Here is a 27,465-nt window from a genome sequence, read left to right as displayed (position 1 = left end):
TCCAATGAGGTTCGTTCTAGTGTTACGCAGCATGTTTGAGCTTCACCAAAGAACCAATGAGGTTCATTCTAGTGTTACGCAGCATGTTTGAGCTTCACCAAAGAACCAATGAGGTTTGTTCTAGTGTTATGCAGCATGTTTAAGCTTCACCAAGAACCAATGAGGTTCGTTCTAGTGTTACGCAGCATGTTTGAGCTTCACCAAAGAACCAATGAGGTTCATTCTAGTGTTACGCAGCATGTTTGAGCTTCACCAAAGAACCAATGAGGTTCGTTCTAGTGTTACGCAGCATGTTTGAGCTTCACCAAGAACCAATGAGGTTCGTTCTAGTGTTACGCAGCATGTTTGAGCTTCAGCAAAGAACCAATGAGGTTTGTTCCAGTGTTACGCAGCATGTTTGAGCTTCACCAAGATCCAATGAGGTTCGTTCTAGTGTTACGCAGCATGTTTGAGCTTCACCAAAGAACCAATGAGGTTTGTTCTAGTGTTATGCAGCATGTTTGAGCTTCACCAAGAACCAATGAGGTTCGTTCTAGTGTTACGCAGCATGTTTGAGCTTCACCAAAGAACCAATGAGGTTTGTTCTCATGCGCCAAGACAGTTCAGTTGAGCTTCTGGTTTTGTTCGCTGATCTATAAGTATATGGGAATAAAAGCCTAAATTAAATCTGTATATTAAATAAAGCCAGTATTTTCAGAAAGTTTGGACTAAACCGCTAAATTCCAATGGATTAGTTTTACGATACCTTTTATGAACTTTTTAAAGCATCAAAGTGGTAGTTGTGTAGCTGTCTGACAGAAAGCTTTCAGATTTCATGAAAAAGATCTTAATTTGCATTCCAAAGATGAACGAAATACTTACAGGTTTGGAACGACATGAGGGTGGTGTAATGATAAATGTCATATATTAAATAATAAATAAATGAACTTTCCCTTTAAAACAAACATCATATTATCATTAAAATCATTAGTAATAGACTGATAACATACCTGGCTCTGGTGTTTTGTCTTTGACTGTTTCTCCATTGCTGAAACAGAAACGCAGTATTAAATTAAATAAAGGAAGCCCCTATGGAGAGGATTAAACTCTATGAGCTCTGGCCAACTAAAATAATGATTACAAATGAATAATGACAAAAGCTTCTGATCCATGTGGCATGATATTGATTGAAACGTTTCAGGACACACACAAGAAGGTTTGTGTATTTGTATGAACAGTAGGTTAAGTTTGTGTCCAGCTGTCAAAAATCCGGTCACAGTAATCAATCAAACAGCAAGTTAGAGCCTGCTTGAACCGTAAATCCAATCCTTTGAAAGAAATAGTCAAGTTATGTGAACTGAATCTTCACTCTTTCAAGCTCAAATGGCTCAAATACATCAGACCCTTAATGTTTCTTGGCTTCTACATTTGCAAAAATCTACAAGAATGAGTTTCATTTATTCAAAGAATACATTGCTGACAGTCTTCACCGAAGGCTACAATTATACATCTGATTTAGTAAACAATTTCTTTGTGGTCTTTCCAAAGTTGGCCTTTTTAAAGCAGTTCAGATCCTGGTTTGGAAATAGCCGAAATCTGAAAAGGCTGGCATTGTGTAACATCCCAGGGAACATATAATTTAGGGATAAAGCTTGAAAAATAGCAAACCCTGATTTGAGGATTCAGAACGCCCCTTCAGATGACGTCAAGCGAACACATAACTCAACCACTTTACCATCCTGTGCCCACTGAATGCAGCCGGTCATGAAAAACCGGCAATGTTTCCACTGTAAAAACTTTCTTCCTCAGTCTGGAAACAGCCAAAGAACATCAGTAAGAACTGATTCCAGATCAGCTGAGTGAGAATAAAAGCAGCTGTTTTACCTGAGAGATATCTTTCCAGAGGGGAGGTGGAGCTTTGGTTACCCCAGCAACAGAAGAACAAGCTCCAGACCAGGAGGGTGGCCAAAACCAGCACGATCACCCAGAGCAGCCGGGCCAGAGCCGGGTACTCCAGGGCCCAGTCCTGCAGCGCGTCCATTCTTAGCCCCTTTTCCTTATCCCCTCTCTGTCTACTCCTCCTTTCCTCTCGTCTAGCTCCTGTGGCTGCTTCTCAGTGGCAGATGGGCAACAGCTGTTTAAGGCCACAGCCCACGTCAGCTCTGGAGGAGTGCGTATACGAGTGTGTACGGCACTCGCAACCCTGCCTGGAATATCCAGCAGCCACTCCCAGGGCATAACATCTCTCACTCACACACACACCCTCATTTCAACTCAGGATCTGAGACCTGTTGGTTAATGGTAGGTATGAGACGAGAAATGCACCCGAGGCGGTTTGAAGCGACAACATAGTTCACGCAATGGGAGTGCGTGTACAATCATAGAGGTAGTTAATGTAAACAATGGCCTTGAGTCACACTTATAAAAAAAGATATTGAGGGGAGATGATGACATACATCCACTAAAAAAAGACTTGAGTTCAGTCATTGCTAAAATGGCTGAGAAAAGGGAAGTTAGTTCTGAGAAAAGCTCTGTGGATTAATTTGCACATTTACAGTGTGACTTCACTTTTTGGCTTGCTTTATATTCGTAATAAGGCCATTTTGAGGCGTCTTAAACTACTACACTGTAAAAAAAATTAGGGCTGTGCAAAAATTAATTGCGATTAATCGCATCCAAAATAAAAGTCTGTGTTTACTTAATATATTTGTGTGTGCTGTATATGGTTATTTTGTATATAGAAATACATATGCATGCATGTATATATTTAAGAATTATTTGCGCTTAAATTCTGTATACACTGTAAAAAAGATTGTTGGTTTAACTTAAAAAATGAAGTAACCTGGTTGCCTTAAAATTTTAAGTTCCTTGAAATTGAAAAATTGAGTTAATACAATGAAGGAAATTGATTTAATCATCAGAAACTCAAAATATTATGTTATATGAACCACATAAATTATTTAAGTTGATTTGACAAAAGAAAAAATGTTGTGATTACAAATCATGAAAATATTTTTTTACAGTGTATATATATATATAAATACATAATCTATATTATACAAGTATAAATATTTTTTATATGAATATCATTTGTATATTTATATATACAAAATAATTATATACAGCACACACAAATATATTATGAAAACACAGATTTTTATTTTGGATGTGATTAATCGCAATTAATTTTTGCACAGCCCTAAAAAAATATTTTAAATGTTTCACAACATTTTTTCGTTTGTCAAATCTACTTAAATAATTTATTTAGTTCAGATAACTTATTATTTTGAGTTTCTGATTATTAAATCAATCTCCTTCATTCTATTAACTCACTTTTTCCAGTTCAATCAACTTAAAATCTTAAGGCAACCAGGTTACTTAATTTTTAACAAACAATATTTTTTTACAGTGTATGTACTTACATAAAAAAAAGTAAGATACAATATACTTGTATTCCACTCTTCTATTTTTACAAAAAATTTTTTTTTTTTTTTTTGCTGCTATTGAGGTGGGATACGGGTAAGATCAGGGACAGGTTTGGTAGTATGGGTAGGGTTAAAGGAAGGGGTCAACATGTAATTATGGATGTAATTACAAGCAGGTATTTTAAGTATAATACAAAAACTTGCAAGTAAAATAAGTGCTTTGTATCATAACTAAATGTTAATATATAGCTGTTAATAAAAAATAGGTCCACAATTTATGACAAATCATTGTTCTCTTTCAAATTCAAAATTTGATGATTTTACAGAAAGGTATACATTTACAGTCACCATTTTGATGAATGTACCAAATAGATCAGCTTCCAGGAACAACATGCATTTAGTAAGTACAAAACACACACTTTCCACAAGCATTTTGTCTGGACTTTGGATGAAATATAAAAACAACCAAAGGAAAATCAGTTATTTAGAGGAAACTGGTCATCTGTGAGTCACTACAGGATATTTCCATCATGGTTAGCTTCTTAGACAACACACACCCTGTGTTTTCAACCTCTGGCCCAAAATTACCTGGTCACCTTCAAAATCAAACACAGATGCCCAACATTGCTAGGTTTCAGCTTGTAAACAGTGCAAAATCAAGAAGGCAACTGGTAATAAATGGTTTGTGGTATAGTGACATATCTAAGAAAGTCCTTGTGTGTGTGTGTGTGTGGCGCTCCAAATACGAATTTTATTTTGCCTTTGACTTGAGTATTTTGAAGTAGCACCCTCTTTATTTTTATTTTCTGCTTGGTTAATACTTTTTGTATATTGACAAAATTTGTATATTCTCTTTCCCCTACGAGAGTTTTGTATGTTACTTTCTTGGCCCATTAAAAAAAAAAAACAGTGGTGGAAAAGTTAGTCACTGTTGCCACCTAGTGGATAAAACATAAGCTGAAAATTAATAAAGGAGTTCATTACAGAACTGACGCTGGGTTCCCACAATTTATGTAGCCTAAAAGAAATTACTTTACCATCTGTGACGATCACATACATAAAAAAAGCTTTAGAACAGTTACTTAAAATTACACAATTGATCAAATATTTGGGGTCCGCCAGTTTTTGTTTTGAAAGCAATTACTCATTTTATTAAGCAAATATGCATTACATTGATCAAAAGTGACAGTAAAGTCATGTTACAAAAGCATTCAACTAATACTGTTATTTCGAACGTCCTATTCATCGAATAATATTAAGCATATTAAATACTAAGCAGCACAACAGTTTTTAACATTGATAATAATAGGATATTCTTGAGCAGCAAATCAACATATTAGAATGATTTCGGAAGGATCATGTGACTGAAGACTGGAGTAATTATGCTGAAAATTCAGCTTTGCATCACACGAATAAATAACACTTACAAATATATACATTTTAATAATTTTAAAATGGAAAATAGTTATTTTAAATTGCATGTTTCACAATTTTACTGATTTTTTTTTTTACAATATGATCAAATAAATTCAGCCATGGTGAGCATAAGACTTTCAAAAAGTTACAAAATCTTACCGGCCCCAAATTTTAACACTATTCACAAAAATGTCCAAGATTATTCTTTTGCATAACTTTTCCAGGCCTGAAAGTCACACATTTTCAAATTCTCTAATATTCCAGTACTGTAGGAAGTAGGAACCATGGCAATAGAGTGAAAAATTAAGAGAATTAAAAGTGAAGTGTGTAGTTTCTCCCATCCCAATTTTAGTGTCCACAAAAAAACTGTCTCACAAGACAAACACCAGCTTGGAGCAGGACGTGTTTGACCAAACAATAGTTTGGAAAGCCCAATAATGACAAAATTACACACTTTACCTTTGACCATTTAAGATTTCAGAAGTATATTATAGGATCCTTGAAAATGTGTTCAAAAACACACTTTCATTGTTTATTGTGGTGTAAACAAAAAAATGTTCTTTGAGATTAAAGGGTTAGTTCACCCAAAAATGAAAATTCTGTCAGTATTTACTCACCCTCATGTTGTTCCAACCCCGTAAGACCTTCGTTCATCTTCGGAAAACGAATTAAGATATTTAAGATATTAAAATCGCTCCTGCATACTAGTCCATAGGCTTCTTGAGGGACTGGCTCTTGCCGTCCCCGAAAAGTCATAAAAGACATCGTTAAAATAGTCCAAGTGACTACAGGGGCTCAATCTTAAGTTTATCAAACAAAGAGAACACTTTTGTGCGCAAAAAACAACAAAAATAACGACTTTATTTCAACTATTCGTTTATTTCTCCCTCTGCGCGAGTCAGCTAACTAGTTTAATAGCGTAAGCTTCTGTTATTGTACGTCACACGCATCACACACACATGACCAGCGTCGACCAATAGTGAGCCTACGTGTGACGTAGCTCTACGCAATCACACTACGTTAACGGACTATAGGCTTATGGAGAAGGAAGTGAATAGTTGAAATAAAGTCGTTATTTTTGTTGTTTTTTTGCGCACAAAAGTGTTCTCGTCGTTTGATAAACTTAAGATTGAGCCCCTGTAGTCACTTGGACTATTTTAACGATGTCTTCAATTACTTTTCGAGGACAGCAAGAGCCAGTCCCTCAAGAAGCCTATGGACTGTATGCAGGAGCGATTTTAATATCCTAAATATCTTAATTTGTGTTCCGAAGATGAACGAAGGTCTTACGGGGTTGGAACAACATGAGGGTGAGTAAATACTGACAGAATTTTCATTTTTGGGTGAACTAACCCTTTAAACAGAACTGGAATAATTCATAAAAAACTTGCCTGGTAAAATCCTTCCTTCATAGAGAATACATCATTTACAGCAGCATCCCAAAACGCCAGAGCTTTGTCATGCTGGAAATGTTGACAACAGTCTTTTGTAGAATAATCCTATTATAAAACACGGCTAGATAAAAGATGTTAGTTAAATACTAAGATGAGGTTGAGGAGTATAACAATAAATCCACTCTTTGCCTTGTGCTTCCGGTCTAATAGAAGCCAGTTTCTTGACCCGCCCAGTTTGGTGTCTAGAAAGATAATGGAGGATCATTAGTGGCATAAAAGATCCAGCATATACAGCAGAAGTTTACTCAAAACAAGTTTGACATAAATATTTAAAATGCTCTGACTCAAGCAATGTCCCCAGAGAGAACAGCAAGCAAAATACACGACATGACGTGAATTGCTTTGCTGACATAAAATCCGATTATTCAGATATTACGCAGAGTCTGGGCTTTCATTTGGGAGTGTGTGAGATATTCAGGGGAACTGTATGCCAGCTAATGCTGGCCAATGTTAAGTTCAGGAAAAAAAGCTTCAACGCTTAAAAGCAAAAGTTTCCCAGCACACTCAATTCATGACGGTAATGATCCCAACGAAGGAAAAACTCATTACTACAACCCGTTTTGTTTGCTTCGAGTCTGGTACCTCGTTCCTGCTGCTGTGACTGATCTTCTTCTCGATGTTCATGGCCAGCATCTGACTGCGGAACGACAGGCTCTTGGTTTTCTCGATCACTTGTTGATACGGCGACACTGCGTTGTTGCCCATCACCACGTGACCCTGAGTAGAAAACACCCATTAGAGAGGAGCAGTGTACTGAATAAGACGAAAACAAAGCTTTTATAAAATTATCAAACAACTTTTCTAAGTAACATAATAAAAAAGTAAAGGCTTCAGGGGATCTGGGGATTAAAAGTCACTTTGGTTTTAAAAGAACTGTTCTTTTACTAAATTACAGTTCCTATTATGTCAATGATAAATATCGTACTTGTTTTAATGATGTGAAAAGAAAAAAAAAAACACCAATGAGTTTTAGTCTATATTTATATCATATTACATAAACACAAATTCACACAAAGATTGGCATTTTCCCCCAAAATATTAGCAGAATAGCAAATGCGATATTGACTTTATATAACAGTTTAAAGGTGCTATATGGAACTTTTCTTCTAAAAAGAAAATAGTCTTGATAAGTCGATCCCCAACGCCGTGCATACAGTTCAGCTCACTCAGCACGACATTCGTGGTTTGACTTGTCGTGACTGTTTTCCAAGATGGCTCCTGTTTGTATACACGAAGTCTTTATAAAGTATCTTCTTATTAAACGGTCTGTACACTTACAAAGTTCAACACACCTCATTTTGCATGTATGGACCCTCATTTGGTATAAACTAGCGATTTCTCTTTACTTTAATGCCCCCATTACTAGCGTTATACACTAAACAGTTTTTAGTGATAAAACTCTTTACATTCGATTATCATGAAAACAAATGGTTGACTAGGTACCGATGTTTTATTAGACCAAAGGTTCATTTTGCGCCGGAGTTCTCCTTTAAGCTGATTAAACCAGCACAGGAACCAATTAATCTCAGCCAAATCAGTTCAAATCAACAGCTATCATAGCACATACGAACATAACTTATTGTATTTCACATGTATATTTAATGAATAAGACATTACTTATCACTGGCATTAGCGCAGTCACTACATACAGTAGAGTCAATGTAGTGTTCACCTTCATGTAACTACTCTTCAGCACAATGGTAACCACTAAAACTTCAACATGAATCCCGGGGGGATTGTGAAATACCTTTTAGAAAATCTTCGTTTGCACAAAATGTTCTCTCTATTAAAAGCTGCACACATTTGGAATAGTATGCCAAAGGAAATCAGAGATAGCCCTACTTTTGCTTCATTTAAGAAACAGCTTAAGAGATGGCTGAACAAAAATCAAAAATGTAATCATTTAGTATAAAGGTTGAATTTGATAGGTAGATTTATTTTAAATATTTATAATAAGCATCTTGGAATGTCTACATATAGGAGTTTTTGTAATGGGTACTACAATACATTCTCTATAAGATAGGCCTATAGGAACTTTTATGATTATTACTATTCTTAATTAATGCTGTTATAACGTCTCGGTTACATTTATTTATACATATTTTTTTTTTTATTTCACATGTGTTTTGTTGATATGTATATTGTGTGTCTGTTTTTGGATTGTATTTGTCTGTGGGGACAATAGATGGAAATTAGCGTTGTGCTAAATCCGGCGTATTTACGTTTGACTATGCTTGTACGTTCATTGATATGCATTGTGCCATCTAAAAAAAAAAAAAAAAAAAAAAAAAAAAACTCATGACAGAAACTCTTTTAAATGTCAAACACAAGTTCTCTTTCATGTCGGTCACTTCAACGTTCATTGGAGAGATCCAGCAGAAATGGGATCTAACTAAATGAGCCAATGCACATTGGCATGTGATGATTGTGCCAGCTGCTTCTATCATGCAGGGCGGGTATATAATGAGTAACAGGTGCAACGCATCTTTGCATTTCGCTTCAGAGCGGAGCAGATTCATGTTCCATCTTCAGATTCATAGACAACTTTGAGTGTTATTTTTGAAAAAAGCCTTCTACTTTGTGTTGGTGTCAAGGCGCGCTACAGCAGGATCACCTAAAAAAACTAAAAAACTAAAACAAACCGCTGTTTTCACAGCTCTGAGAGTAGTGGTTCGGTTGAGTGCCTCAGTGGATTGCACTGTTTCCCACTGTTGGCAGTGGACATCCCACTGTGCGCTTCAGCACTAGAGACAGCAAATTTTCCTAAAAGAGCTTACACGAGTGTGATATTCCACTCGTGTGTGTGCGCCCACAATCACTGTATCACATGCCTGTGCTTAAGCATGCTGAAACTGCATTAGTGGGTGGTTCATGTTCCCGCAGGAGATCATGACCACGTCTACATGTTGTCCGTCTTGCCTTTCTCATAAGGCCATGAGTGTTCAGCGTGAGTTTGATGGCCTTGAGTTTCATGGTCTCGCATGCCTGACAGCTTACGAATGGGATTGCTGGTCCTTCTCATGGGGGACCTAGCGTTTCATTCGGGGCTCAAGCTGAGGACCGATGTCGACCGCTGCATTGGAGAGAGAGGGCTGTTATACTTTGGAAATGATGATGCTAAGCTTGAGTCAGATTCAGACTTGAAAGCCATGCTTTCCAGGGCCGCTCTGGGAGCACAACGCGTAAATTGCCTTGCCCGCCTCCGTGCTGTTTTCCTGGATGTGCGTGAAGAACTTTGGCAGTATGGAAGCATATTGACACCAATATGGCAAGCCAAACATTCCTAAATCTGCAGAAAAAGTTGTTTGTGCTACACGCAGGTCGCCTCTACCCTGCATGTGATGGCCACCCTAAAACTATGGAAGGCCAAAACACTCATGATGCAGGAGGGTAGTTCTGAGCCGGGGTTGAGCTGCGCATGTTGACTGAGATTAAGTCAACGCGTTAGCCCTCGGCCAGACGATGTCCACCCTGGTGGTCCAGAAGCGCCCCCTGGCTAAACCTTGCAGAGGTGCAAGATATCGCCAAGTTCTCGATTCTCTTATCTCACAAGGGGGCCTTTTCGGACTGGCCCCAGCAGTTCTCCGTAGTTCAGAAGCAGACGGAGGCAATCGAGAGCTTGTCCCTTTGTGCTTCAAGAGCACTCGTTGGCTGCCCCTCCGTCTGCTCATCGCCAAGGGTATCAATCCTCAAAAAAAAAGGAGGAATCTACCACAGCCAGCTCTACTATGACGTCAAGCCTCGCAGGGAAACGACGCCATTCGTCTCAGCCGCAGAGGTCAATGAAAAATCACCTCCGAGACAGGCGACCACACCCGTCAACATTTGGGTACCAAAATACGGGAGACCTGAGGAGGGAGTTTCTCATGTTTCTGTTTTTATTCTTTTTTTTTTATTGATTGCAAAAATTAACTACATTAATCACACTTTTTTTTCAGTTTTTCTGTGATTAATACCGATGAATCGTCATTAAAAAACCTAACGTTTTGATCTTTAATCAACTTTATTGACAGAAAGCTTTAGTGGATACCGTCCCTTTAAAACCAGCCGCTGCTGCCACTGCTGACTTTTTTTGAACTCATTTAAGACTGCACAGTCTACTCAGGATACTCAGGATATCAGGATACTCGACAAACGAACATTTTGGCTTAATTGCGTCTGTAAGTGTTCGGTCTATTTCAAGCTGAAAGAGAACTCTATTCTAGCGCTAAATTTGTCTTGGCTTGAATATTTTAAAAGCATTTTTATGAATAAGAGCGCATCATATAAAGTAACGCCAGCCAAAAGATGACAGAAAAAATGGATGCTACGTTACAACCTGTGCAGATATCGACTGTGCAACTGGGTTGTAGGTGGCCAGGTTGAGCTCACAAATGGATTGAAATTTGTATGATGTGTTGATTGTGTGGGTGAGTAGAATACATTATACAGGGTCTGGCAACTGGACAACCTTGGAATAATATATTGATGTGATTATTTATATAACGAGGTTTCACGGGAGAAATAACAAAACGGGAGGGGGAGGGAGATGGGTGTGAAATATGGGAGACTCCCGGGGAATACGGGAGTGTTGACGGGTATGCGGGCGACCTGAACCGGGATGAAGCTGGCGTGTTGGTAGGGATCCTATTTCTGTTGGATCCCTCGGAAGAACATTGGAGTGATTGTCATGAAAGGGAACGTCTCAGTTACGTATGGTAACCCACATTTGTCCTATCGCCATGTTGTTGTACCATCGCTGCAGAAGCAAGCTGGCACAATTATCATATGCCAATGTCCATTGGCTCGTTTAGTTTCTCTTGAAGTAGATTGGTCTGCAAGGTCTTGCTCTGCGAATATCCCATTTCTGACGGATCCCTGGGATCATGAGTTACCATATGTAACCGAGACGTCATAACAGCATTAAACACACTAACAAGTCTTTCCGTTCCCGTTTTAATTAAAAAAAAAAATCCAGTCCTATGCAAACCTGGGAACAAGAAATCCACTGCCCAATTTCCAAAGTTTAAGACAATTTCATTAAGTTACTACAACCAAATCTTTTTAAAAAGCCAAACAAACACAGAAATTTGAGTTTAAATTACAGATGATATAAGTTAATGTAAACATCAACATTATTATGTCAACGGAACTCTACAAAATAATTTTTGCAACTTAAAAGGTTTAATTAAAACAATAAATTATAATCATGCATTTATTTAAGATGTGGTAACAGATCCCCTGAATTACTTTTTGTAATTTAACTTATTGATTAAATGAAATAATTTGACATAATAAATGATGTATAAGCTACATTTACTTAGGTAAAAATCCAGATAACAGGTAAAAATCCATTTAAACAAAATCCCAGAAAATATTACGATATTGTCAATACCGCACACCCCTAGTTCCTATATCGGCTTACAATAAAAGCACTATTCATTGACAAACACACAAGAAAGGCAAGTAAACTGGTTGCTTTTCCCTTTAAACCCCATAGTTAAAAACGTCAACCAATAAAAAAAATAAAAAATAAAAAAAATGCCACCCGTCATACTTTGTAGATCTAAAATCTTACGCACTTTGCTGACTGCACACAATGGTCAAAGATGTCAAACCAGACATGACTCGTCGTGAAAGCAAGTTAGAAATGCACAAGCACAAAGGAATAGATTTGAGAGGTACAGCTAACATGAAGATGACTTTAACATTTATAATATAAAGTTGTATGTTCTTTGGAAACACGTATAGCACAATAGCATTCTATTTGTTAACATTACTTGATGCAATACTTTACATGAAACTATTAATATTTTTACATTAATCTTAATGATAATTTTTACATAAACAATTTTGACACTTCAAAAAATTAACATTAGTTATTGTATTATGAACAAAATGAATTACCCATGAATAATAGATTTATTAAAAATTAACAGTAACCAAGATTAATATTTAAAGATATTTTTTAAGCTTTAAAAATAATCTTTTTTTTTTTTTTTTATATTAATGTTTACCTTTTTTCAAAATTTTTACTTGTGTAAAATGCAAAAGAGCAGTTTGGACATTCTGCTAAACATTTCCTTTTGTGTGCCACAGAAATAAAAGAAAAGGGTAAGTTACAATAAGGCCCCATTTGTTAATCCATTACCTATAAATTAATTCACTAACAATGAGCAATATGTTACTAAGGCATTTATAACAACATTAATATTGGTAATTAATTAAAAAGTTGTCCATTCATTCATGTTATTTTACAATCTAATATCTAATATTAACACAGACACAACTTTTGATTTAAAAAAAATGTTAAAGTAAATATTGAGATTTCTATCAACTAAGGTTAAAAAATGCTGCATAAGTATTGTTCATTTTTAGTTCATGCAAAATAATGCTATAAAATGAAAGCCCAATTGTAAAAACTGCAGACAATAAAATGTATAGGTTTGAAAAATGAGGGTGCAAAACTGATTTTTGGCTGAATTATCCCTTTAAGGTTCATATTGAGTTAAAAAATAAAATAAACGTAAGACTCAAAACAAAAATGTGTACCATATTTATACAGTGTACCAACAAACAGCCCTTTTTCACAGTCAGGGGGAGTCTAGTGCGTCTCAAAATAATGGGCTTTGTGTTTGGACATGTGTTCTGCACCCCAAAGATTGCTCACCAGTTTGGAGTCGATTTTGGCATCCAGTCTGGCATTGCGGATCAAGTTTACGATCCATCTCTCAGCCTCCTCGGGGGTCATATTCAGCTTATCTGCCAACATGCTGCCCAGAGACAGGAAGAGCGATAGATGAGAGGGAGAAAATGAGAAATGCTGAGATTGCCTAAGGTCAACAACAAGCTGTAGCTCTCCTCTTCAAACAAGAGTTCAAACAGTCTCAGTGAAAATCAATCAGTGTAATAAACACAAGCAGATGACATGAATTAAGAAGGACCACCATGTCTATGATTAAATGTGAACACAACAAGGTTCCTAAATAGTGGTCTTCAAAGAAACTTTTAAAGGGACAGCCGATTTTCATAGTGTATGGAAGTCAATGAGACCAGAAACTGTCTGTTTACTGATATTCTTCTAAATATCCGAAAATCGGCTGAATGGATTCGAAAATGGTAAAACTCAACTGTTTAACTCTGGGGGAGTGGTAAAATGAGCCTATTTCCAAAAAAGGTGGAGTATCCCTTTAAAGGGGGAACTTGTTTGTTGCTTTTTAAGCATGAAATAGGTCTAGGTCAAAGTCACAAAGAACAAAGTCCACCTTGAGTAAACACTGTTTCTGAAATCCTTGAAACGGCTCGATTGTAGTCTTGATTTTTTTTCCGTCACAATATTCCTTGTTTTACAGTATCCCGCCCAAGGCATAAAAAAGTAGTGAGGCCTGGTCCTTTTGCAGTAGTAGTGTGTTGAAAACTCATGGTTGTGGTAAGGGCGTGACTTTTCCGAAACATGCTCGATGTGTGGTTGACCAATCACAGGGCATTTCCCCAAAGCATCGCAAGCCCAAGTAGATCAACTTAGCTCACGATACTTTTGAGAAACGCAGTCCAGAGCGTTACTGACAGACTGGAAAAACAGGTGCTGCAATAATATATATAAAAAAAGTGAATATAACAAAAAATAATGTGGTTTTTGTACATTCAGGGTTCTAGTAGACCCCAAACCAAAATCAAGAATTTGAAAAAAAGTTAATAATAGGTCCCTTTAACAACCATCAACGTAACACGTGTATTAAACGGAGTAAACGGAAACTAAAACAAACAGACTTTTGTTACTTTAATTCAATTCACTTAATGTTTAAGGCACACAACCGAATAAAACTATAAATAACGCTAATAGTATCTCAATGATACTAAAATAACATGTAACAGTTGTTCTCTCCATCTAGCTCTCCTTAGCTCAGTATTCAGAATGTACACCATTGTGATGTCTCTCAGCTTTTGTCAGATTTGGCTGGGGTCCATTGATCCTGGCAGCAGTGCAGTGAATCCTCGCAGCACGCTACGCTCTTTTTACAGTGCTAAGAGGATTAGCGCACACTAGTCTATCAGGATTCATCCGGAGGGGGTGTTACCTGATGCTGATGCACTGATGGATCCGGCAGAACGTCTCGAAGATGAACAGACGTGCGTTTTCAATGAAATCCTCTAAGCAGGCTACCAAGAAGAAGTCGTTCACCAGCACCTTGAAAACAAATAGCCCATTCAAATTGTTGATGGTCCACTGAAAGGCAAGGAGATTGAACTATGTACTTTTAAAAATAAAAGTAAAAAATGTCACTTAATTTTACATTAAAAATAAACTTCTCCAATAAAACTTTACAGTTAAGTGTGCGATTTCCTGCACATAAATGCAGTAACACAAACAGAACTGCAAAAATAATGGTTTAAAATATGATATAGTTTATATATATATATTATTTCCGAATTCCGAATTGAGCAAACAATACTAAAATCATTCTATATATATATTTGGAATCCCAATGAAACACTTTTTTAAATACTTGCAAATTTGAAGTTATATCAATGGCAAGCAAAATCATTCATTATCTAGCAACAGAACTAGAAAAGGCCATGTTTTATGAGGAACCAAATTTCACTGTTTTATTGCAAATTTGTAAATAATTCTAAGGAATCATCAAGAGTCCAAGAGAATTGCTTGGGGTATAGATTTGAAATATGACCTTCCAGATTCAAAATGGAGCCAGAATCTGTCAAGTAACACTAGATTGAAACTGATATAACTGGGTAATGCATACATATGTCACCCCTGAAAAGTTAAATAGGTTTAACCCGGAAATCCCAGATATCCGTTTTAAATGCCAAACACACAAGGGAACATTTTTCCATTGTGTCTGGGAATATGAGGTTATCAAGACATTCTGGCAAAAAGTGACAGTACTAATTTCTTCAATTATTTCAAATCCAATTCCAATGACCCCTAAAATATGTGCTTTGGATTTAATTCCTTTCTATCATTATCAGGTTATCACACTAAAATGATTGACATTTGTCTAATTCTTGCAAGACGCTTAGTAGCATTTTACTGGAATAAAAGGTCCATACATTGATCATTGGTTAAAAGAGCTGACCCATTGTATTGCATTGGAAAGAATAAGCTACAGTATAAAGGGCAAACTAAAAGATTACCATAAAATATGGGATCGTTTTATATGTATTTTCTTAAAAATAACCAACAGGCAATACTCCTCTCACTCCACTGATTGATATGTGTATATATGATGCGCTTATGTACTTAAATATATGGGCATGTCTGTCTTATAGGGCTGGGTATCGATTCACATTTCAATTTCGATTCAATTTCGATTCACAATCTCTCAGTTCGATTCGATTTCGATTCTCGATTCGATTTTCGATTCTCGATTCCTGATTTGATTCTCGATTCAACTATAATGAAGATGTAATAAAAATCCTATATTTATAATTTATAAAAGAACAGAACAGTCGCACAGCTTGATCAAACAGTATCATGTTATTTTATGTTTAAGATAGATAAATATATAAATATTTAGACATTTTTTACATTGATCTTACCTAAATGTTAATGTATTTTTTTTGTTAAGAGTTTATGTATGGATGCTTGATTTCAATCTTTGAATTAAATTGAAAAAAGTAGCACAAATAAATACAATAGAATAAAGACAAAAATTAAGAGACATTTTGGGGTAGTTTTTTGGGTATGTCAGAAATACTACAGAAACTGAATAAAGTAATCCAATGTAAAATAACACTGGATAGTCTTTTTAGTCCAGACTGAATTAAATACAAAGGCTATTAATTCTGATTGCTTACAATTAATACTATATTCTGTTGTTATGACAACAGAATTAATGACTGACACAAATGGCTGCGTTCACTTTAAGAACTAGTGTGCGAATCCATTACTGTTTCATTAACTTTCTGTCATACACGTTTAATGCTAATTTAAGACATTACCGACTGTCTTTACGAGGTTACTCACCAATACCAGAGTTTTGACATAATGTTGCGTGTTTTAACTGTTAAAGTGATATAATCCAGGGATAAAACTTTTGTTTCTGGCGAGCTGTTTGTGAGGCGGATTTAGGCTGTAACGTTACTGTGCACGCAGTGAAAGAAATCTCTGAGAGTGCGCGAACACGGGATGGTTTAACATTGCTTGAGCAAATAAATGATAAATATTAGTTACGATCATAGGTCACGATGCAATGCTGGCCCGATTGTGCAAGTGAATATTCCGTCGTGTCCCGACTCCTAAACGCGTGTGTATCGACAGCTGCAGTGCTTGGCGCTTGCCTAGTGCAGAGAGACGAGAAGATGCAGCACCGCGTCCGCGAGCCCTTTATATGGAAAAAATCGATTCGTGGCCGTTCAGAATCGATTTTGAATCGACCACATTTTAAAAAACGATTAATCGAAAAATCGATTTTTTTGCCCAGCCCTACTCTTAGCCTTTGTATAATAACCTCTATATGTGTAACTGATTTTTTGGACCCAGAGGGTGGGAAGACAGTTAAAATATGTAAAATATTTAGTTTTTTGTGAATGTTCTTGTTATATTCCATGTTTTTCAGTAAAAAATATGTTTAAAAAATACAGTATATATAATATATTTATTAATAAATTATATTAATTTAAATATAAATATCTACAGCGATGTCATTGTTCAAAGTGACCATGAAACATACATTATCCATTTTGTTAATTTTTATAATTTTTTTCATTTTGTTCATTTTTAACTTTATAGACAAATCCCACAGGCGTAAACTGAAACGGTGTTGAAAAGGCAGAGATTATGTTTTCACAGGTGTGAATGCTCAACGCTCCCTCTGGCCACGTCTAAGAGGAGAGCTGCCTCATAACAGTAGGTCTGAGAACTGACAGCAGAAACGCTTTGAAAAGCCCAGTGGGAAACAGCATTAAATTACAGTAGACAGGGATTTGCAGTGGATGAATAGACATATGGCTTCAAGCTCTAAGATGAGTGTTCTTCTCAATGTATGCCTCCAAACGACTCAAACTGAGGGAAACAGTGTTAGTTGGAATCACAGGGATGACAGGCCTGGTAACACACAGCGGGTGGTGATCTTACCGACTCGCACTCCCTCAGTTTTTTCTGGGCGCTGTCGAAATCAAAGTTAACATAGAGGCACTCCACAAACTCTGTGATGGGATCCTTGTATGTGTATGACTCCTGTTGAGAGAGTGAAAGCAGAGCGAAACATTAATCTCGTGCTAATTTGACAGCGAGTGCCAAAGTCGGGGGTATAAATGTGGCATCGCCCCAAGAAGCACTCTGACGACTACATTTAAAAAGAGACGCTAATTCACAAACTCTGAATCAATACTTAAAAGGAAGCACATTTAGTATGAGCGTAATTGAATGCGATGATGCTTGTCGCGATAGAAACCTCAAAGGAGAATCTGTGTGCTCATTCATATGAACCACAAAGAAGACAAAGACAATATTCAAAACAACCTGAACTCATATAAACTCTATCGGCTCGAATGCACTTTCATTAAAACAAAGTGCTTTTATGCATATTAGCATGTCTGATAAAGGGATGGTCAACTAGTTGGTTTATCTTCATTTTTTCTTGAGTGTTTATTTTAGCTTTAATATTTAAAGGATAAATATGTTGATATTGATGTGGCCAATTACTGTTGTAATTAACATAACAGTATTAATATGATGTTACTCTTATAATTTAGCAGTTAACATCAGAACGCATCATATATTTGGTCTAAACAATGTAACAACGTAAAATCTATCACACAACACTGAGCACACTTAGCGATGTCATTGTTACTAAGGAACCATGAAACATTACATTATCCATTTGGTTAATTTTTAATTTTGTTAATTTTTAACTTTGATGTACAAAAACATATGGGGTTATGCCCCCAATTCCCCATTGCGGAACACCAGTCTAACAAAATCCTGTGGGAAACACCGACATCATTTCACGCACATTGAAGCATCCATAGCAATTTCACGCATAATTGCCACAGCATAACTATATACCCACTGGCCATTCAGAAAACCCACCCGCCTAGTTAAATCTGCAGCGATCATGTTAACCTGCAGTGTTGGGCAAGCTAAGAAAATGTAGTGAGCTAAGCTAGCAATTACTCTACATTAAATGTAGCTTCACTACACTGAAGCCACCACCCTAGGAAATGTAGCAAGCTAAGCTTCAGCGAAAAGTAGTTTACTACAGCTAAGCTATTTTTTTTTTTATATATATATTGAACTTCATTAGTCCAAACTATTTCAGTAATCAATAAAACTGTCAATCAAATATAGACAGGCATAATTTGGCAGTTTTATTGTGTATTCAACAACTGTTCCAAAACAATTTGGCAAAAAGAACAACAAAAAAACATAACATTAAATAACTATAAACCATATAACTATATAAAACTATAACAAAACCAGGTGTCAAGAGTGTGTGCATCTTTTTTCGATTAAGTACATTTCTCATGTGTCAGCCCAAGGATTGATATTGGTACAGTACGTGATGTCACATCATACATGGTAATGCACCAAAAAGCTGGTTTGTAAAGTCCTATGAAATCCGTTTTATTTTTACCCACATTCCAAATTTGTAGTTTTATTATTTATTATATTTTATTTATTTATTTATTCTTTTTTTTTTTCCTTTTTCTGGACTCCCATTTTAATGGTTAAAATAAAATAAAATAAAATTTTAATAATCAGAAACGTAATTAATTGAAATCATGAAACGTACACAATTTAACAATAATTTTTTACAATTTTTAAATAAATAAATTATTTTAAAATGATAAAATAATGTAATTTATCTTATAATTAATTACACTTTTTTTATGGTTTAAATTGTAATGACCAATTTATTTAAAATGTAGGACTAATGATTTTTTTTTTCATTTTTTTAATCATTTTATTTTGACAGGTTGCTTTGTAGATCTTTAAGTCTCTGTGAGTCTCGATTAATCACATTAATGTCATAGTTAACTCGCGATTAATCGCACATTTTTATCTATTCTAAATATCTCGGATTTTTTTTGTCCCATTATTTTTTTTCTCATTTTAATGTTCTTTTCTCAAATCAAGCTAATCAAACGATCTTTTCTCAAATCAAGCTAAAATGCTGCTAAAGTCACTCTCAGAGCGGCTGTGTAGATGAAATGCATCTATTAATGTCCTCATATATGCTGAAAACATTGCGAGCGTGCTTCAGTTTGTGTTGTGTGTGTGGTAAATGAATCCGCGTGTCTGATACATTCATTCACTGAGACACAGAAAACGCATGATTCCTTTTTAAATAGTATTTATGAATCAGTGACAATTAGCAGTGGTATTTCCGATTTGAGCTTGAGCTTTAGAAATGCTTGGGGAAAATTTAGCTTGTGCTTCGCTACTGAAAAGCTATTTGATTCAGAAAACAGCGACACTACCAACACACTACTGAGAAATGTAGTTAAACTAGAAGCATCACTACTTGTAGCAACGCTACTGCTCAACACTGCTAACCTGTTGGATGACTTTGACCAGGTCTTTAAGGACCTGTCGTCGTTTCCTCACGTCCTTGTTGGTAATGACGGCCGTGGTCAGGTAGCGCAGAATGTGGGGGCACATGGTCTGAATTGCGTTCAAGTACCTAAGAAACAGACAACATCCATCAGTAATGCATAACATCTTTTAATAGTGCTGTCAAAGGATTAAAATATTTAATCGCGATTAATCGGATTAATGTCATAGTTAACTCGCGATTAATCGCACATTATTATCTATTCTAAATGTCTCCGATTTCTTTTTGTCCCATTATTTTTTCTCATTTTAATGTTCTTATCAACATGAAAAAGTGGATTGGCTTGTTTTGTGCAACTTTTTTTTTTTATTGAAAACAACATTGGCATGTACTGTGTTCAATTTCACACTAACATTCACACTTGGAGTAAATAATCTCACACGGTCCAATAAAAGGGTGAAAGAAATATTGATGAGGTCCTGATATTGACGAAGAATCAATTGGGCGGAGAATTCGCATCAACTGTGTGTGTGTGTTTGGCCATTATGAAGTTGTATTTCAGACTGGATGTGCCGCGAACACGATGATGATAGCTCAGTTCACAACGACAAAACACACAGATCACTTTGGTCTTGTCAATGGAACCATTTTGCAACTTTTTAAAAGTAAACTTTCCATTCAGAATCTTATTGGCATCCACTTCGGCGTCTCGCGCTCGTCATCCACTCAAAACGTAACATTAACCAACTATTTGGCCGGCTCGCAAGCCTAAACAAGTGTGTGCGACGTGCCTGTTTTGTTTCCGGTCTAGCTAGCTCCGGTCGACGAAGCAACAAAATGTCTTCGCGCGGCACATGCCATTGAAACGATGGGTATCATAGCGCATGCCACGTCCTGTTGCAAAAGCATGTGGAAAAAAACCCCTACAAAGTTTGCTAGGCCAAAAAGACCGTTTATCGCTCGATAAAAATATTTACGCCATTAAAATGGGTTTGCATTAATGCCGTAAATAACGCATTTAACTGATAGCCCTATTTTTTATTCATCACAGTTTAAAAGCTTGGGGTCAGTAAAGGTTTTTGTTCTAAAGAAAATAGGAAATTTATATTTTTATTCAGCAAGGATACATTAAATTTATTAAAAGTGATGTTTATCATATTAAAAAAAGATTTCTATTTCAAATAAATACTGTTCTTTCAAAATCTCTATTCATTAAAGAATCCTGAAAAAATATATATATTTTAATTATGATAATTATAAGACATGTTTTTGTTTTGTTTTTAGCAGCAAATTAGCATATTAGAATGATTCCTGATGGATCATGTGACTCTGAAGACTGGAGTAATGATGCTGAAAATTCAGCTATCCCATTATTTTTGAGATAACTGTGTATTTCTTATCAAATAATAGCCTTGGTGCCCAATTTTTTTAAAAACATTTTACAAATATTACAGAGCCCAAACGTTTGAACTGTAGTGTATATGGTTTATGTATTGCAATTTCAAATATTATTTTTTAGATTTTCAAATAACATAAACATTCCAAAATTAAATAATATTGAATCAGAATTTGAGAAACTGAATCAAATAAATTCAAGAAATCAGTACAGATATGTAGCTCTAAAAGCCAATGACAATTATAAACCATGAGGGAAAAAAAAGTGGATATTTTGTCAAAAAAAAAAAAAATTGATTGGTTCCTGTTTTAAAATTACATCACTGTGGTCTTTCAAACACTTAACACAGAGTGTATCATCTTCAAAGTGCTCAGACTGAGCAATGCTCATTATATGGTCATGCAAACAAGCACTGTACCCCCTAAAAATGTAACGCTTTCAAGAACAAATCTCATTAACAGTGAATTTTTCAGCTATTGATGCAAACACAACCCACACATTATGGCAAGTCCCTTTAGCAAGTGACAACAAAAATGTTATGCAAATGCGGAGTGCTGGATTCCTATATTCTTTAATGAGCAATTTGAGAGTGCTAATAATAACAAAGAGGCAATTTTGTGTTGCTGTACTCACTGGGGCTGATAGAGGAACAGCTCGATGATGTTGTCTCTGCCTTTGGGGTGGTTAAAGAAGACAAACAAAGACCAGTGTATGAGCCACGTCCTCTGCTGCAGCGACTGAAGAGGGGAACTCACCGACTGAACCGTGGCAGGAAAGACAAACATGGTTTCATTAAAAATATGTCAGCATTGCTTCAGCCTTATGTCATGTCGAGACTAGCAAAACAAGCGAAGCCCCAGTAAATCTACACACATCCATCTTTAACTGCAATGCAAATAAAAATTCCAAGCATTTACTTCTCAAAGCTGATGCAATGTAAATGTCATCCTAGTCAATTTTGTGTGTGTAGTTAATCTAATGCCTGATGTCGGCTAGAGGACTGTTATATCTGAGCTCAAAGGAACATGGGTAATACAGCAAATTAACCGGGTGGGAAGGATATTGGATTTCTCCAGCTGATGAAATACAGCCGCAAAGCTTCTATTATACAGGGGAGACAGAGGCTTGAAGGATGCCGGACAGACGTACGTTGTTGTCGATGGTCTCTCGTAAACGGGTCAGGTCCTCCATGGCCGCCTCCCAGTTCTGCATGAGGATCTCGGATGCCAGTTTTCCCCAGAGAGAGCTCAGAGCGTTCCTGTCCGTGGAGGGAACCTGAGTCATAAAAACAAAATATATGATGATTGAATGATTTTGTTGGTCTCAATTCTCTGCCAATTTCCACAGTGAAATTTCATTAAGCACGCTCCCACAACTATACATTTTTCGGATATACTGTTGCTTCAGCGTTTATGAAAATTGTCATGTCTCGACTGGTTAGGACACAATTTTGAACCCACAATAGACTTTTATTTTATTTTGAAATGAAAAAAAAAAAAAATTTCATTCATTCATTCATATATATATATATATATATATATATATATATATATATATATATATATATAACTGCAACTTAAATAGAAATTGAAATGAAGTCATTTCAACTTTAATATATTTTCATGCTAAATTATTGATATTATCAGCTGCCAATACTTCTGTCCTCATTGTCACATGACCCTTCAGAATTGTTATTCATTTTAATATGCTGATTCAATGCTCAAAAACAGCAGCTGTGCAACATTTTTGTAGAAACTGTTATACATTTCTTTCTAGAAACTTATAGATATATTTACTGTCAGTTTTGATCAATTTAACAGATTTTTGCTGAAATTAAAATATTTTTTGCAAATAAATAAATTACAAATCCTACTTGTCCTAAACTTTTGAAGAGTATGAATATTTTAAATATCACCCAAACAGCTTGTCTTATATCAAGATATGTCTGCAAATAATTTTTAAATACATTTTAATTTTAAAAAATAAATATAAAATTATATTTAAAAAAAAAGCAGACATATACTGGTTGGTACAAGCAAAACTATTTTTGCGTATTTAAAACATAGCAGTTACAACGGATAATATTTTGGTTTATGTTCCTTTAATATTTCTAACCACCTCAAGGTACTGTTATTGGTTGTCTGTACAAGCAAATTATTAAAATCAAAACACTTTAGCTCTATTAAAACACTAAGAGAAGAAACCAACTTTCTGCTAAAGTCATTTTCAAACTTCACAAAACAAATTAACCAAAAATATAGGATAAACATTAGCAGTCTTGCTTACATGAACAAGAACACTTACTAGCACACGGAAGAAGTAGAGATACTCCGCAGCCCCCGAGTAGTTGCCACACTCATACTGGAATTTGGCATAACGGTATAGCGTATCCAAATATTCCTGACGAAACTGAGGGAGAAGAATATGGCAGTGAAATGAAATATTCAACGATGCAATAAGCTGTTAATTAGCTTCTCTGAAAATAAATAGGGGATAATTGGTTATAGTTTGAGGTGTGTTGCAAAACTTACACTATGTTTGTCTGCTAAATATTCAAACAGCATCCTCCCATCTCTAAGAATAAAAAAGTGCATCTTATTAGTGACTTGCATGACCACTAAACACACCAGATATTGTATTTCAAGGTGCAGTACAGTTATACGGTGACAGCAGACCTGGTGGACTGCATTTGTCTCTGAGTCTCTGGATCTTCAAACATCTTCACTATGGGTTCAGTCTCAGACTGGAGCTGCTTCAGCTGGGCAACCACTGTGGTTCTTTTCTCCCTTAAGGCTACACAGAGAGAAATTATTACATGTCATATTATACATGAAATATACAGTGCCGATCAAAAGTTTGGAAACATTACTATTTGTAATGTTTTTCAATGAAGTTTCTCAAAAAGCCCACATTTATTTGATCAAAAATATTGTAATATTTTTAAATATTTAAAATGATGGTTTTCTATTTTAATATACATTAAAATATAATTTATTTCTGTGATCCAAAGCTGAATTTAATCAGCCATTATTCCAGTCTTCAGTGTCACATGATCCTTCAGAAATCATTCTAATATGCTGATTTGGTCAGTTTATTATTATTATCAATGTTGGAAATAGTTGTTCTGCTTAATACTAATTATATTAATATAATATTAATCAAATTAATAACATTAATTAATACTAATATATTATGTTGAAGCATGTTATACTTTTTCAGGATTAATTGATAAATAACAAATTAAAAAGGACAGCGATTACTAAAAAAACATAAATATATAATTTTTAACAATATAAATCTTTCTTTACTATCACTTTTTTATCCATTTAACACATTCTTGCTGAATAAAAGTATGAATTTCTTTCAAAAAAAGAAAAAATTAGTTTGGCCCTTTACTTTTTAACTTTTAATACTTTTTTGTCATAAATGTATTTAAGCAGCACAACTCTTTCCAACATTGACAATAAACCAGCACATTAGAATGATTTCAGAAGGATCATGTGACACTGAAGACTATGTCAATAATGCTGGAAATTCAGTTTTACATCACAGAAATAATATACTGAAGTGATCAAATAAATGGAGGCTTGATGAGGCTATGAGACTTTTAATAAAAAATATTAAAACAAACATTAAAAATAGTAATTTTCCAAATGCGTGACTGGTGGGGTAACATGCTATAGAGTAAGACGCTATATTTGACGTAAAAATATTAATCGAATTGCTCAGTCAGTGCTTCAAGTGCAGAAAGACAATACAAGTGCTAGTAAACAATGTCAGGTAACCTCACATTTACCTCAGGAAAGCCATTCAATGACCACAAAACCATGATCAATTAGCTAGAAAAATTAACTCTAAAGAGAAGCATTTTGCTAATTATATGCACCCTTACATTTTACATATTCATTACATGTTAACTTAACCCGTTCATCGGCATTTAGGATCAAATTTTGAATCAAAACATATAATATATCTGGCTGATTTGATTAAATTCCAGATATACAGATATGTTTTTGATTTATTTAACTTTATTTTAGGTGAGAGGGGAAACACTTACAATGTGGAATGTCTTTGTCAGGATAAAGGTTCTTATAGACGTCCATGGCGAAGTCCACCATGTTCGTTTCACTGAGAAGATCCAGCTTTCCTTGGAGAAGTTCTTTCTCATTGTAGATCTGAGGTGACAATAAACATCAGATTTAACAGCACAGCACTATATCAGGATTTCTGAATATATGACTGACTTTAAATTAAAGAGGTAATATGCACCATAATAACATGATTTTAACAGAAATGCATCACAGTCAAAGCACTGAATACTAACTTACATTATATACATATTTTCATTTATCTCACAACAAACAACGTTGTATCACACAGTAATAGTATTTTAACATATACCACAACAATTAATGATGACAATATTTACGTATTTATGGTAACGTTAAAGGTGTTACTTGGAATAATATCACACTATGTCCAAGTATAATATTATAAAAGTAGAAATAAAAAGAGATAGGAGCTACGAAATACAAATTGGTGATTTAAATTAAGCTGATCTGTAAAAAATAATACAAAAAAAATAAATGTTTAATGGAATTATCACTATAAAGAGGTAATTTCTGCTATAATATCATAAGAAAACAAAGTATTTATCCCCACCAGCTGACTTTCCGCCACACGTGGCGCTGCACGATTAGCGACTACAAAATAATTGAGAATATAGCTGAGTAACGAAGTATTTACTTTACACTACTGTTAATTATATATTACCTCCTTGACAGAAAGAAATTCCAGCAGCGGAAAGACCAAATGTCGATCTAAAAAATGTGCAATCTTGGTGGTGAGATCGTACTCCGCCATTTTGGAAACGGAAATGAGCTTCTAAATAACTTTATTTAAACACTGAAGAGACAACAGTGACATGCTGGACTCCACAAGCACTCAAGCCAGTAGATTGGTTGTAAGAACCGTTCATATCCTCGTGAGACCCATCAGTAGAGTTTTTTCCTCTGTAGAGGACATTATATTTTAACAAATATCTTTGAGACCAGTTATAAGCCACAGTTTTAACACAGGGCGTTTCAGTTTGCGGTTACACCATAACAACTCCCTCTCATTGGTATTCAAATATGACTGATATTTTATTCAGCATTAATGGGAATATGATAATATTTTGCAATTAACATTTAAATCAGACTAATTCCCATATCGTTTGTCATAAATAAACATCACAACTTTAGTGGGGTTTCAAATCAGAATATGACTTTCTGTTTTGAGGCATGCATCAGTTTCATGTCCAGTTTCACTTACAGCATGCACCAGGTGAATTGCATAGGGAAGAAATTACATATTAAATATGAGATATTATGAAAATGTTGCCGAGTTACTCCTATTTAGTAGGCTATATAGCTATTCTTTTTTTTTTTTTTTTTTTACATGTTGCCCAGAGAACACATTAACATGCAAATTAGAGACAATACTACTCCAAACAATGATTAAAACAAAAAGGTCTCATGAGGATATGGGATCCACTTTAAACAATATGTGTCATTTTAATTTCTGACGTTTTGATGATAGTAGTAATATAACTGTATGCTACTAGCCATCATTCATTTTATACAGAAAAATTAGTTTGTAAAGTATTTTTTACAAACCGGTATACCAAATTGAAAGTAATTATCAAGCTCTGGCACATACACTTTATTTGTTATAACCTCATTATTTACACAATAGCAGGATGCAAATTAAGATATAAAGTTGAGAATTATATTGTGAGATCATGCACGTAACTCTAGGGGGAAAAGCTCAAATAACAACTTCCCTAAAAAAGATAGGCTGTAAGCAAAATTAGGTGACCTGTTTTTTCCTTTCCCAAAGGAATGTGGTGGTGCTATACTTGCGGTGTGGGCATAAGATTTTGTCCTCCAACACTTTCTGATTGGGTTCATATGCACAATGGTAAAGTTTGCAATCTCTGTTAAGTGATATCATTTCCATCTGAAGATTGTGAGTGAGTTTAATATTTCATACAATATGTAATGAAATACATCGCAGGAGGGAATTTTGGACTTTTGTCAGAAAGTATGGAATCCACAGTAATTTTGCAAAGGCATTATCTCGATGTAAAAGGATACTAAATGAATAAAGGACGAAACAGATTGAGTATTCTGACTCTCAAGAAGATTCTTCTTATGATACACATATCATCATTCTCAGTTAATTGCTAAATTTGTCACGCTGCTCACTCTGGTAAATGCCACAGCACATCTTTTGATGTTTTATCTAGCATTAAATTA

The 27,465-nt window shown here is 35.2% G+C and overlaps 2 protein-coding genes across 2 annotated transcripts in view; both read right to left on the bottom strand.

The window, feature by feature from the left end:
• The window catches only part of pleca (plectin a), a 156,447-nt gene extending 154,294 nt beyond the window's left edge, over nucleotides 1–2,153 (bottom strand). Inside the window, exons 1-2 of the mRNA XM_089122836.1 lie at nucleotides 1,864–2,153; nucleotides 990–1,027 (exon numbers count right to left, since the gene is read on the bottom strand). Of these exons, the coding sequence (XP_088978962.1) occupies nucleotides 990–1,027; nucleotides 1,864–2,020 (195 nt within the window). The 5' untranslated portion in view covers nucleotides 2,021–2,153. The remainder of the gene's footprint in view (nucleotides 1–989; nucleotides 1,028–1,863) is intronic.
• Nucleotides 2,154–6,219: 4,066 nt separating this feature from the next.
• On the bottom strand, nucleotides 6,220–26,076 carry eif3eb (eukaryotic translation initiation factor 3, subunit E, b). The gene is made up of 13 exons (XM_039678929.2): nucleotides 25,940–26,076; nucleotides 25,224–25,341; nucleotides 23,842–23,959; nucleotides 23,698–23,740; nucleotides 23,471–23,575; nucleotides 22,316–22,441; nucleotides 21,800–21,924; nucleotides 19,773–19,899; nucleotides 17,349–17,450; nucleotides 14,332–14,441; nucleotides 12,924–13,026; nucleotides 6,857–6,991; nucleotides 6,220–6,456 (listed from the first exon to the last, which is right to left on the bottom strand). The coding sequence occupies exons 1-13, from the start codon at nucleotides 26,027–26,029 to the stop codon at nucleotides 6,418–6,420; spliced, it is 1,341 nt and encodes a 446-aa protein (XP_039534863.2). The 5' UTR covers nucleotides 26,030–26,076; the 3' UTR covers nucleotides 6,220–6,417.
• Between the last annotated feature and the right edge of the window lie 1,389 nt (nucleotides 26,077–27,465).

The sequence above is a fragment of the Pimephales promelas genome, chromosome 18 (assembly GCF_988280905.1).
Source record: "Pimephales promelas chromosome 18, fPimPro1.hap1.1, whole genome shotgun sequence".
In the NCBI taxonomy this organism is placed as follows: domain Eukaryota; kingdom Metazoa; phylum Chordata; class Actinopteri; order Cypriniformes; family Leuciscidae; genus Pimephales; species Pimephales promelas.
Note: the sequence above shows the minus strand (reverse complement) of the source record. Positions and strands in the feature narration are given on the sequence as shown.

Excerpts from the sequence above, each read along its gene's own strand:
- eif3eb (XM_039678929.2), bottom strand. The coding sequence starts at position 26,029 with ATGGCGGAGTACGATCTCACCACCAAGATTGCACATTTTTTAGATCGA. Across the intron at positions 25,342-25,939 it reads AATTTCTTTCTGTCAAGGAG|ATCTACAATGAGAAAGAACT; the intron begins GTAATATATAAT and ends TTGTCACCTCAG. Across the intron at positions 22,442-23,470 it reads TCTACTTCTTCCGTGTGCTA|GTTCCCTCCACGGACAGGAA; the intron begins GTAAGTGTTCTT and ends TTTATGACTCAG.